Source organism: Salvelinus namaycush, chromosome 21 (assembly GCF_016432855.1).
Source record: "Salvelinus namaycush isolate Seneca chromosome 21, SaNama_1.0, whole genome shotgun sequence".
Taxonomy (NCBI): Eukaryota; Metazoa; Chordata; class Actinopteri; order Salmoniformes; family Salmonidae; genus Salvelinus; species Salvelinus namaycush.
The window spans coordinates 48303733-48316656 of NC_052327.1; the positions used below are offsets into that span (position 1 = coordinate 48303733).

At 44.8% G+C, this 12924-nt stretch overlaps 1 protein-coding gene across 1 annotated transcript in view; it reads right to left on the reverse strand.

Moving 5' to 3' along the window:
* Positions 1-12924, reverse strand: part of LOC120065938 (unconventional myosin-Va-like) — a 71069-nt gene that overhangs the window by 18962 nt on the left and 39183 nt on the right. The window contains exon 17 of the mRNA XM_039016980.1: positions 97-183. Coding sequence (XP_038872908.1) covers positions 97-183 — 87 coding nt within the window. The remainder of the gene's footprint in view (positions 1-96; positions 184-12924) is intronic.

A 12924-nucleotide genomic window follows, 5' to 3' on the forward strand; every position in this document is an offset into this window, starting at 1 on the left:
TTGTTGGTGTTGGTGGTGGTGTTGTTGGTGGTGGTGGTGTTGGTGGTGGTGTTGTTTGTGCTGGTGTTGGTGTTGTTGGTGGTGGTGTTGTGGTACCTGGATGGGAAGCCTGCCGCTGAGATGCGGATGGTCTCCAGGACTCCACAAGCCCGTAACTGCTGTACTGCCCTCATGGGGTCCATCCTATTACCAAGACAACATACAGAGCATTCAGAAACTATTCAGACCCCTTTTTCCACAGTTTGTTACATTTCAGCCTTATTCTAAAATGGATTTTAAAAAATGTTCTCCCTAATTAATCTACACACACAATACACCATAATGACGAAGCAAATTTATAATTTAAAAAAAAACATTTACATAAGTATTCAGACCCTTTACTCAGTACTTTGTTGAAGCACCATTTGTCAGCGATTGCAGCCTCGATTCTTCTTGGGTATGACGCTAACCAGCTTGGCACACCTGTATTTGGGGAGTTTCTCCCATACTTCTCTGCAGATCCTCTCTGTCAGGTTGGATGGGGAGCGTCGCTGCACAGCTATTTTCAGGTCTCTCCAGAGATGTTCGATTGGGTTCAAGTCAGGGCTCTGGCTGGGCCACTCAAGGACATTCAGAGGCTTGTCTAGAAAAGCCACTCCTGTGTTGTCTTGGCTGTGTGCTTAGGGTTGTTGTCCTGTTGGAAGGTGAACCTTCGCCCCAGTCTGAGGTCATAAACGCTCTGGAGCAGGTATTCAATCTCAGTACTTTAGTCTGTTCATCTTTCCCTCGATCCTGACTAGTCTCCCAGTCCATGCCGCTGAAAAACATCCCCACAGCATGATGCTGCCACCACCATGCTTCACCGTAGGGATGGTGCCAGATTTCCTCCAGACGTGACGCTTGCCATTCAGGCCAAAGAGTTCGATCTTGGTTTCATCAGTCCAGAGAATCTTGTTTCTCATGGTCTGAGAGTCTTTAGGTGCCTTTTGGCAAACTCCAAGCGGGCTGTCATGTGCCTTTTATAGAGGAGTGGTTTCCGTCTGGCTACTCCACCATAACGGCCTGCTTGGTGGAATAACACATATGGAATCATGTAGTAACCAAATAAAAATGTTTAAAAAATATCTAAATATATTTTATATTTGAGATTCTTCAAAGTAGCCACCCTTTGCCTTGATGACAGCTTTGCACACTCTTGGCTTTCTCTCAACCAGCTACATGAGGTAGTCACCTAGAATCCTTTTCCAACAGTCTTGAAGGAGTTCCCACATATGCTGAGCACTTATTAAACCATGATTCCATGTGTTATTTGATAGTTTTGATGTCTTCACTATTATTCTAGTACAAATAAAGAAAAACCCTGGACTGAGTAGGTGTGTCCAAACTGTTGACTGGTATATACACTACCGTTAAAAAGTTTGGGGTCACTTAGAAATGTCCTTGTTTTTGAAAGAAAAGCAAAAAATGTTGTCCATTAAAATAACATCAAATTGATCAGAAATACAGTGTAGACATTGTTAATGTTGTAAATGACTATTGTAGCTGGAAACGGCAGATTTTTTATGGAATATCTACATACATCTACACAAGCCCATTATCAGCAACCATCACTCCTGTGTTCCAATGGCACGTTGTGTTAGCTAGTTGTGTTAGCTAATCCAAGTTTATCATTTTAAAAGGCTAACAGATCATTAGAAAACCCTTTTGTGATTATGTTAGCACAGCTGAAAACTGTTGATCTGATTAAAGAAGCAATAAAACTGTCCTTCTTTAGACTAGTTGAGTATCTGGAGCATCAGCATTGGGGGTTCGATTACAGGCTCAAAATGGCCAGAAACAAAGACCTTTCTTCTGAAACTCGTCAATCTATTCTTGTTCTGAGAAATGAAGGCTATTCCATGCGAGAAATTGCCAAGAAACTGAAGATCTCGTACAACACTGTGTACTACTCCCTTAACAGAACAGCGCAAACTGGCTCTAAACAGAATAGAAAGAGGAGTGGGAGGCCCCGGTGCACAACTGAGCAAGAGGACAAGTACATTAGAGTGTCTAGTTTGAGAAACAGACGCCTCACAAGTCCTCAACTTGCAGCTTCATTAAATAGTACCAGCAAAACACCCTGACCCAGTCATGTGAAATCCATAGATTACGGCCTAATGAATTTATTTCAATGAATGTTGTGTTTTTATTCAGTATAAAAACACAACCAAATTCCCATTGAAAAACAATGTCTGGTTTTTGGTAGAGTTGTCATCTAAATGTGTTATCACTGCCCTTTCAACCATTTAAAACCACAACGATGTTCAAATGGGAAAAACAACGTCCGATATTTTGTATTTATACATCAGATTAATGTGTTATCACTGTGCTTCATCTAATAGCAGAACCAAACGACCTGGATTACAGTTGAGATTACATTACAAAGTACATGGTGCAAGTGATCAATGCTGTTGGAGATTCTGTACAGATTACTATATTGTGAGGATCTCCACGGACCTGCGACCTTTGCATGCTATCTAGAACACGAAGGCTTCCTACGATTACAGAAGACATTTATAGTTACAGTAGGTTAACCTCCAAATGTGGCCATGGATGTGTTACTAAAGGTTGAATAACTACTGTTAAAATTAGTTTGTAAAATTGCCTTAACATTTTGTCTATTTACTGGATTATAAAAGTAATATTGAGTTGGGTTTGGTTGACAACGCAACCAAATATCAACATTTAAAAGGATATGTATCTTTTGTGTATCTGACTTAGTCTGGCTTTAATTCCAGTTTTAATTCCAGTCTGGCTTTAATTCCAGTTTTAATTCCAGTCTGGCTTTAATTCCAGTTTCAATTCCAGTCTGGCTTTAATTCCAGTTTCAATTCCAGTCTGGCTTTAATTCCAGTTTCAATTCCAGTCTGGCTTTAATTCCAGTTTTAATTCCAGTCTGGCTTTAATTCCAGTTTTAATTCCAGTTTGTCTACAAATGAATTATTGATATGTTGGATTCACATCTCCATCTCAAGCCCCCCCCCCCCAAAAAATCAAAAGAACAGAACTAAATGAAAATCAACTTTATTTAAAGTACATTGAACGTTTGATTTGGTTTGATTTTGTCCTATTCTTTAACTTAGATTTTTGGTTAAAAATTGAGACGTTAATCCAACACATTAATCATTAACTTGAAGATTCAATTAGAAATCAACAAAAATTTGAAACCCTAGGCTTACTGTATATGTATGTATATTTTTAGTTGAACCCTGGGTTGAATTGAAACAACAGCTGTTGATGACTTTGTGAATGCCTTATAAAATAGTCTAATTGGTGATATATGAGTGATAAAGTAAGGTAACATTTCATTTGCTCTGTTAAACCTACCCTTTGGAATGACTTCAATAGCAACAATGAATTTAGTTAGTTTTTAATAATTAAAAGATCTCACAATCATTCTCACAATAGCACATTGGTAGTAGTCAGTGACAAATAACAGGTGCTGTAATGTAGATAGATCAACTCTCCAGTAGGAGGTGCTGTAATGTAGATAGATCAACTCTCCAGTAGGAGGTGCTGTAGATAGACCAACTCTCCAGTAGGAGGTGATGTAATGTAGATAGATCAACTCTCCAGTAGGAGGTGCTGTAGATAGATCAACTCTCCTCTAGGAGGTGCTGTAGGTAGATCAACTCTCCAGTAGGAGGTGCTGTAATGTAGATAGATCAACTCTCCAGTAGGAGGTGCTGTTGAGAGATCAACTCTCCAGTAGGAGGTGCTGTAATGTAGATAGATCAACTCTCCAGTAGGAGGTGCTGTAGAGAGATCAACTCTCCAGTAGGAGGTGCTGTAATGTAGATAGATCAACTCTCCAGTAGGAGGTGCTGTAATGTAGATAGATCAACTCTCCAGTAGGAGGTGCTGTAATGTAGATAGACCATCTCTCCAGTAGGAGGTGCTGTAGATAGATCAACTCTCCAGTAGGAGGTGCTGTAATGTAGATAGATCAACTCTCCAGTAGGAGGTGCTGTAATGTAGATAGACCATCTCTCCAGTAGGAGGTGCTGTAGATAGATCAACTCTCCAGTAGGAGGTGCTGTAATGTAGATAGACCATCTCTCCAGTAGGAGGTGCTGTAATGTAGATAGATCAACTCTCCAGTAGGAGGTGCTGTAGATAGACCAACTCTCCAGTAGGAGGTGCTGTAATGTAGATAGATCAACTCTCCAGTAGGAGGTGCTGTAGATAGATCAACTCTCCAGTAGGAGGTGGTGTAATGTAGAGAGATCAACTCTCCAGTAGAAGGTGCTGTAGAGAGATCAACTCTCCAGTAGGAGGTGCTGTAGATACATCAACTCTCCAGTAGGAGGTGTTGTAGATAGATCAACTCTCCAGTAGGAGGTGCTGTATCTCCAGTAGGAGGTGCTGTAGATAGATCAACTCTCCAGTAGGAGGTGCTGTAGATAGATCAACTCTCCAGTAGGAGGTGGTGTAATGTAGAGAGATCAACTCTCCAGTAGGAGGTGCTGTAGATAGATCAACTCTCCAGTAGGAGGTGGTGTAATGTAGATAGATCAACTCTCCAGTAGAAGGTGCTGTAGAGAGATCAACTCTCCAGTAGGAGGTGCTGTAGATACATCAACTCTCCAGTAGGAGGTGTTGTAGATAGATCAACTCTCCAGTAGGAGGTGCTGTATCTCCAGTAGGAGGTGCTGTAGATAGATCAACTCTCCAGTAGGAGGTGCTGTAATGTAGATAGACCATCTCTCCAGTAGGAGGTGCTGTAATGTAGATAGATCAACTCTCCAGTAGGAGGTGCTGTAATGTAGATAGATCAACTCTCCAGTAGGAGGTGCTGTAGACAGATCAACTCTCCAGTAGGAGGTGCTGTAATGTAGATAGACCATCTCTCCAGTAGGAGGTGCTGTAATGTAGATAGATCAACTCTCCAGTAGGAGGTGCTGTAATGTAGATAGATCAACTCTCCAGTAGGAGGTGCTGTAGACAGATCAACTCTCCAGTAGGAGGTGATGTAATGTAGATAGATCAACTCTCCAGTAGGAGGTGCTGTAGATAGATCAACTCTCCTCTAGGAGGTGCTGTAGGTAGATCAACTCTCCAGTAGGAGGTGCTGTACTGTAGATAGATCAACTCTCCAGTAGGAGGTGCTGTAGAGAGATCAACTCTCCAGTAGGAGGTGCTGTAGAGAGATCAACTCTCCAGTAGGAGGTGGTGTAATGTAGAGAGATCAACTCTCCAGTAGGAGGTGCTGTAGATACATCAACTCTCCAGTAGGAGGTGCTGTAGATACATCAACTCTCCAGTAGGAGGTGCTGTAGACAGATCAACTCTCCAGTAGGAGGTGCTGTAGACAGATCAACTCTCCAGTAGGAGGTGCTGTAGACAGATCAACTCTCCAGTAGGAGGTGCTGTAGACAGATCAACTCTCCAGTAGGAGGTGCTGTAGAGAGATCAACTCTCCAGTAGGAGGTGCTGTAGAGAGATCAACTCTCCAGTAGGAGGTGCTGTAGAGAGATCAACTCTCCAGTAGGAGGTGCTGTAGACAGATCAACTCTCCAGTAGGAGGTGCTGTAGACAGATCAACTCTCCAGTAGGAGGTGCTGTAGAGTGATCAACTCTCCAGTAGGAGGTGCTGTAGACAGATCAACTCTCCAGTAGGAGGTGCTGTAGACAGATCAACTCTCCAGTAGGAGGTGCTGTAGACAGATCAACTCTCCAGTAGGAGGTGCTGTAGATAGATCAACTCTCCAGTAGGAGGTGCTGTAGATAGATCAACTCTCCAGTAGGAGGTGCTGTAGACAGATCAACTCTCCAGTAGGAGGTGCTGTAGACAGATCAACTCTCCAGTAGGAGGTGCTGTAGATAGATCAACTCTCCAGTAGGAGGTGCTGTAGATAGATCAACTCTCCAGTAGGAGGTGCTGTAGATAGATCAACTCTCCAGTAGGAGGTGCTGTAGATAGATCAACTCTCCAGTAGGAGGTGCTGTAGACAGATCAACTCTCCAGTAGGAGGTGCTGTAGAGAGATCAACTCTCCAGTAGGAGGTGCTGTAGAGAGATCAACTCTCCAGTAGGAGGTGCTGTAGACAGATCAACTCTCCAGTAGGAGGTGCTGTAGATACATCAACTCTCCAGTAGGAGGTGCTGTAGAGAGATCAACTCTCCAGTAGGAGGTGCTGTAGAGAGATCAACTCTCCAGTAGGAGGTGCTGTAGACAGATCAACTCTCCAGTAGGAGGTGGTGTAATGTAGATAGACCAACTCTCCAGTAGGAGGTGCTGTAATGTAGATAGATCAACTCTCCAGTAGGAGGTGCTGTTGAGAGATCAACTCTCCAGTAGGAGGTGCTGTAATGTAGATAGATCAACTCTCCAGTAGGAGGTGCTGTAGATAGATCAACTCTCCAGTAGGAGGTGCTGTAATGTAGATAGATCAACTCTCCAGTAGGAGGTGCTGTAATGTAGATAGATCAACTCTCCAGTAGGAGGTGCTGTAATGTAGATAGACCATCTCTCCAGTAGGAGGTGCTGTAGATAGATCAACTCTCCAGTAGGAGGTGCTGTAATGTAGATAGACCATCTCTCCAGTAGGAGGTGCTGTAATGTAGATAGATCAACTCTCCAGTAGGAGGTGCTGTAGATAGACCAACTCTCCAGTAGGAGGTGCTGTAATGTAGATAGATCAACTCTCCAGTAGGAGGTGCTGTAGATAGATCAACTCTCCAGTAGGAGGTGGTGTAATGTAGAGAGATCAACTCTCCAGTAGGAGGTGCTGTAGATAGATCAACTCTCCAGTAGGAGGTGGTGTAATGTAGATAGATCAACTCTCCAGTAGAAGGTGCTGTAGAGAGATCAACTCTCCAGTAGGAGGTGCTGTAGATACATCAACTCTCCAGTAGAAGGTGTTGTAGATAGATCAACTCTCCAGTAGGAGGTGCTGTATCTCCAGTAGGAGGTGCTGTAGAGAGATCAACTCTCCAGTAGGAGGTGCTGTAATGTAGATAGACCATCTCTCCAGTAGGAGGTGCTGTAATGTAGATAGATCAACTCTCCAGTAGGAGGTGCTGTAATGTAGATAGATCAACTCTCCAGTAGGAGGTGCTGTAGATAGACCAACTCACCAGTAGGAGGTGATGTAATGTAGATAGATCAACTCTCCAGTAGGAGGTGCTGTAGATAGATCAACTCTCCTCTAGGAGGTGCTGTAGGTAGATCAACTCTCCAGTAGGAGGTGCTGTACTGTAGATAGATCAACTCTCCAGTAGGAGGTGCTGTAGAGAGATCAACTCTCCAGTAGGAGGTGCTGTAGATAGATCAACTCTCCAGTAGGAGGTGCTGTAATGTAGAGAGATCAACTCTCCAGTAGGAGGTGCTGTAGATACATCAACCCTCCAGTAGGAGGTGTTGTAGATGGATCAACTCTCCAGTAGGAGGTGCTGTAGATACATCAACTCTCCAGTAGGAGGTGCTGTAGACAGATCAACTCTCCAGTAGGAGGTGCTGTAGAGAGATCAACTCTCCAGTAGGAGGTGCTGTAGACAGATCAACTCTCCAGTAGGAGGTGCTGTAGACAGATCAACTCTCCAGTAGGAGGTGCTGTAGAGAGATCAACTCTCCAGTAGGAGGTGCTGTAGACAGATCAACTCTCCAGTAGGAGGTGCTGTAGAGAGATCAACTCTCCAGTAGGAGGTGCTGTAGATAGATCAACTCTCCAGTAGGAGGTGCTGTAGATAGATCAACTCTCCAGTAGGAGGTGCTGTAGACAGATCAACTCTCCAGTAGGAGGTGCTGTAGATAGATCAACTCTCCAGTAGGAGGTGCTGTAGATAGATCAACTCTCCAGTAGGAGGTGCTGTAGATAGATCAACTCTCCAGTAGGAGGTGCTGTAGACAGATCAACTCTCCAGTAGGAGGTGCTGTAGATAGATCAACTCTCCAGTAGGAGGTGCTGTAGATAGATCAACTCTCCAGTAGGAGGTGCTGTAGATAGATCAACTCTCCAGTAGGAGGTGCTGTAGAGAGATCAACTCTCCAGTAGGAGGTGCTGTAGACAGATCAACTCTCCAGTAGGAGGTGCTGTAGACAGATCAACTCTCCAGTAGGAGGTGGTGTAATGTAGATAGACCAACTCTCCAGTAGGAGGTGCTGTAATGTAGATAGATCAACTCTCCAGTAGGAGGTGCTGTTGAGAGATCAACTCTCCAGTAGGAGGTGCTGTAATGTAGATAGATCAACTCTCCAGTAGGAGGTGCTGTAGATAGATCAACTCTCCAGTAGGAGGTGCTGTAATGTAGATAGATCAACTCTCCAGTAGGAGGTGCTGTAATGTAGATAGATCAACTCTCCAGTAGGAGGTGCTGTAATGTAGATAGACCATCTCTCCAGTAGGAGGTGCTGTAGATAGATCAACTCTCCAGTAGGAGGTGCTGTAATGTAGATAGACCATCTCTCCAGTAGGAGGTGCTGTAATGTAGATAGATCAACTCTCCAGTAGGAGGTGCTGTAGATAGACCAACTCTCCAGTAGGAGGTGCTGTAATGTAGATAGATCAACTCTCCAGTAGGAGGTGCTGTAGATAGATCAACTCTCCAGTAGGAGGTGGTGTAATGTAGAGAGATCAACTCTCCAGTAGGAGGTGCTGTAGATAGATCAACTCTCCAGTAGGAGGTGGTGTAATGTAGATAGATCAACTCTCCAGTAGAAGGTGCTGTAGAGAGATCAACTCTCCAGTAGGAGGTGCTGTAGATACATCAACTCTCCAGTAGAAGGTGTTGTAGATAGATCAACTCTCCAGTAGGAGGTGCTGTATCTCCAGTAGGAGGTGCTGTAGAGAGATCAACTCTCCAGTAGGAGGTGCTGTAATGTAGATAGACCATCTCTCCAGTAGGAGGTGCTGTAATGTAGATAGATCAACTCTCCAGTAGGAGGTGCTGTAATGTAGATAGATCAACTCTCCAGTAGGAGGTGCTGTAGATAGACCAACTCACCAGTAGGAGGTGATGTAATGTAGATAGATCAACTCTCCAGTAGGAGGTGCTGTAGATAGATCAACTCTCCTCTAGGAGGTGCTGTAGGTAGATCAACTCTCCAGTAGGAGGTGCTGTACTGTAGATAGATCAACTCTCCAGTAGGAGGTGCTGTAGAGAGATCAACTCTCCAGTAGGAGGTGCTGTAGATAGATCAACTCTCCAGTAGGAGGTGCTGTAATGTAGAGAGATCAACTCTCCAGTAGGAGGTGCTGTAGATACATCAACCCTCCAGTAGGAGGTGTTGTAGATAGATCAACTCTCCAGTAGGAGGTGCTGTAGATACATCAACTCTCCAGTAGGAGGTGCTGTAGACAGATCAACTCTCCAGTAGGAGGTGCTGTAGAGAGATCAACTCTCCAGTAGGAGGTGCTGTAGACAGATCAACTCTCCAGTAGGAGGTGCTGTAGACAGATCAACTCTCCAGTAGGAGGTGCTGTAGAGAGATCAACTCTCCAGTAGGAGGTGCTGTAGACAGATCAACTCTCCAGTAGGAGGTGCTGTAGAGAGATCAACTCTCCAGTAGGAGGTGCTGTAGATAGATCAACTCTCCAGTAGGAGGTGCTGTAGATAGATCAACTCTCCAGTAGGAGGTGCTGTAGACAGATCAACTCTCCAGTAGGAGGTGCTGTAGATAGATCAACTCTCCAGTAGGAGGTGCTGTAGATAGATCAACTCTCCAGTAGGAGGTGCTGTAGATAGATCAACTCTCCAGTAGGAGGTGCTGTAGACAGATCAACTCTCCAGTAGGAGGTGCTGTAGATAGATCAACTCTCCAGTAGGAGGTGCTGTAGATAGATCAACTCTCCAGTAGGAGGTGCTGTAGATAGATCAACTCTCCAGTAGGAGGTGCTGTAGAGAGATCAACTCTCCAGTAGGAGGTGCTGTAGACAGATCAACTCTCCAGTAGGAGGTGCTGTAGATAGATCAACTCTCCAGTAGGAGGTGCTGTAGATAGATCAACTCTCCAGTAGGAGGTGCTGTAGACAGATCAACTCTCCAGTAGGAGGTGCTGTAGATACATCAACTCTCCAGTAGGAGGTGCTGTAGAGAGATCAACTCTCCAGTAGGAGGTGCTGTAGAGAGATCAACTCTCCAGTAGGAGGTGCTGTAGACAGATCAACTCTCCAGTAGGAGGTGGTGTAATGTAGATAGACCAACTCTCCAGTAGGAGGTGCTGTAATGTAGATAGATCAACTCTCCAGTAGGAGGTGCTGTAGAGAGATCAACTCTCCAGTAGGAGGTGCTGTAGACAGATCAACTCTCCAGTAGGAGGTGGTGTAATGTAGATAGATCAACTCTCCAGTAGGAGGTGCTGTAATGTAGATAGATCAACTCTCCAGTAGGAGGTGCTGTAATGTAGATAGATCAACTCTCCAGTAGGAGGTGCTGTAATGTAGATAGACCATCTCTCCAGTAGGAGGTGCTGTAATGTAGATAGATCAACTCTCCAGTAGGAGGTGCTGTTGAGAGATCAACTCTCCAGTAGGAGGTGCTGTAATGTAGATAGATCAACTCTCCAGTAGGAGGTGCTGTAGATAGATCAACTCTCCAGTAGGAGGTGCTGTAATGTAGATAGATCAACTCTCCAGTAGGAGGTGCTGTAATGTAGATAGATCAACTCTCCAGTAGGAGGTGCTGTAATGTAGATAGACCATCTCTCCAGTAGGAGGTGCTGTAGATAGATCAACTCTCCAGTAGGAGGTGCTGTAATGTAGATAGACCATCTCTCCAGTAGGAGGTGCTGTAATGTAGATAGATCAACTCTCCAGTAGGAGGTGATGTAGATAGACCAACTCTCCAGTAGGAGGTGCTGTAATGTAGATAGATCAACTCTCCAGTAGGAGGTGCTGTAGATAGATCAACTCTCCAGTAGGAGGTGGTGTAATGTAGAGAGATCAACTCTCCAGTAGGAGGTGCTGTAGATAGATCAACTCTCCAGTAGGAGGTGGTGTAATGTAGATAGATCAACTCTCCAGTAGAAGGTGCTGTAGAGAGATCAACTCTCCAGTAGGAGGTGCTGTAGATACATCAACTCTCCAGTAGAAGGTGTTGTAGATAGATCAACTCTCCAGTAGGAGGTGCTGTATCTCCAGTAGGAGGTGCTGTAGACAGATCAACTCTCCAGTAGGAGGTGCTGTAGATAGATCAACTCTCCAGTAGGAGGTGCTGTAGATAGATCAACTCTCCAGTAGGAGGTGCTGTAATGTAGATAGACCATCTCTCCAGTAGGAGGTGCTGTAATGTAGATAGATCAACTCTCCAGTAGGAGGTGCTGTAATGTAGATAGATCAACTCTCCAGTAGGAGGTGCTGTAGATAGACCAACTCTCCAGTAGGAGGTGATGTAATGTAGATAGATCAACTCTCCAGTAGGAGGTGCTGTAGATAGATCAACTCTCCTCTAGGAGGTGCTGTAGGTAGATCAACTCTCCAGTAGGAGGTGATGTAATGTAGATTGATCAACTCTCCAGTAGGAGGTGCTGTAGAGAGATCAACTCTCCAGTAGGAGGTGCTGTAGATAGATCAACTCTCCAGTAGGAGGTGGTGTAATGTAGAGAGATCAACTCTCCAGTAGGAGGTGCTGTAGATACATCAACCCTCCAGTAAGAGGTGTTGTAGATAGATCAACTCTCCAGTAGGAGGTGCTGTAGATACATCAACTCTCCAGTAGGAGGTGCTGTAGATAGATCAACTCTCCAGTAGGAGGTGCTGTAGACAGATCAACTCTCCAGTAGGAGGTGCTGTAGATAGATCAACTCTCCAGTAGGAGGTGCTGTAGATAGATCAACTCTCCAGTAGGAGGTGCTGTAGAGAGATCAACTCTCCAGTAGGAGGTGCTGTAGACAGATCAACTCTCCAGTAGGAGGTGCTGTAGACAGATCAACTCTCCAGTAGGAGGTGCTGTAGAGAGATCAACTCTCCAGTAGGAGGTGCTGTAGATAGATCAACTCTCCAGTAGGAGGTGCTGTAGATAGATCAACTCTCCAGTAGGAGGTGCTGTAGACAGATCAACTCTCCAGTAGGAGGTGCTGTAGATAGATCAACTCTCCAGTAGGAGGTGCTGTAGATAGATCAACTCTCCAGTAGGAGGTGCTGTAGACAGATCAACTCTCCAGTAGGAGGTGCTGTAGACAGATCAACTCTCCAGTAGGAGGTGCTGTAGATAGATCAACTCTCCAGTAGGAGGTGCTGTAGATAGATCAACTCTCCAGTAGGAGGTGCTGTAGATAGATCAACTCTCCAGTAGGAGGTGCTGTAGAGAGATCAACTCTCCAGTAGGAGGTGCTGTAGACAGATCAACTCTCCAGTAGGAGGTGCTGTAGACAGATCAACTCTCCAGTAGGAGGTGCTGTAGATAGATCAACTCTCCAGTAGGAGGTGCTGTAGACAGATCAACTCTCCAGTAGGAGGTGCTGTAGATACATCAACTCTCCAGTAGGAGGTGCTGTAGAGAGATCAACTCTCCAGTAGGAGGTGCTGTAGAGAGATCAACTCTCCAGTAGGAGGTGCTGTAGACAGATCAACTCTCCAGTAGGAGGTGGTGTAATGTAGATAGATCAACTCTCCAGTAGGAGGTGCTGTAGAGAGATCAACTCTCCAGTAGGAGGTGCTGTAGACAGATCAACTCTCCAGTAGGAGGTGGTGTAATGTAGATAGATCAACTCTCCAGTAGGAGGTGCTGTAATGTAGATAGATCAACTCTCCAGTAGGAGGTGCTGTAATGTAGATAGATCAACTCTCCAGTAGGAGGTGCTGTAATGTAGATAGACCATCTCTCCAGTAGGAGGTGCTGTAGATAGATCAACTCTCCAGTAGGAGGTGCTGTAATGTAGATAGACCATCTCTCCAGTAGGAGGTGCTGTAATGTAGATAGATCAACTCTCCAGTAGGAGGTGCTGTAGATAGACCAACTCTCCAG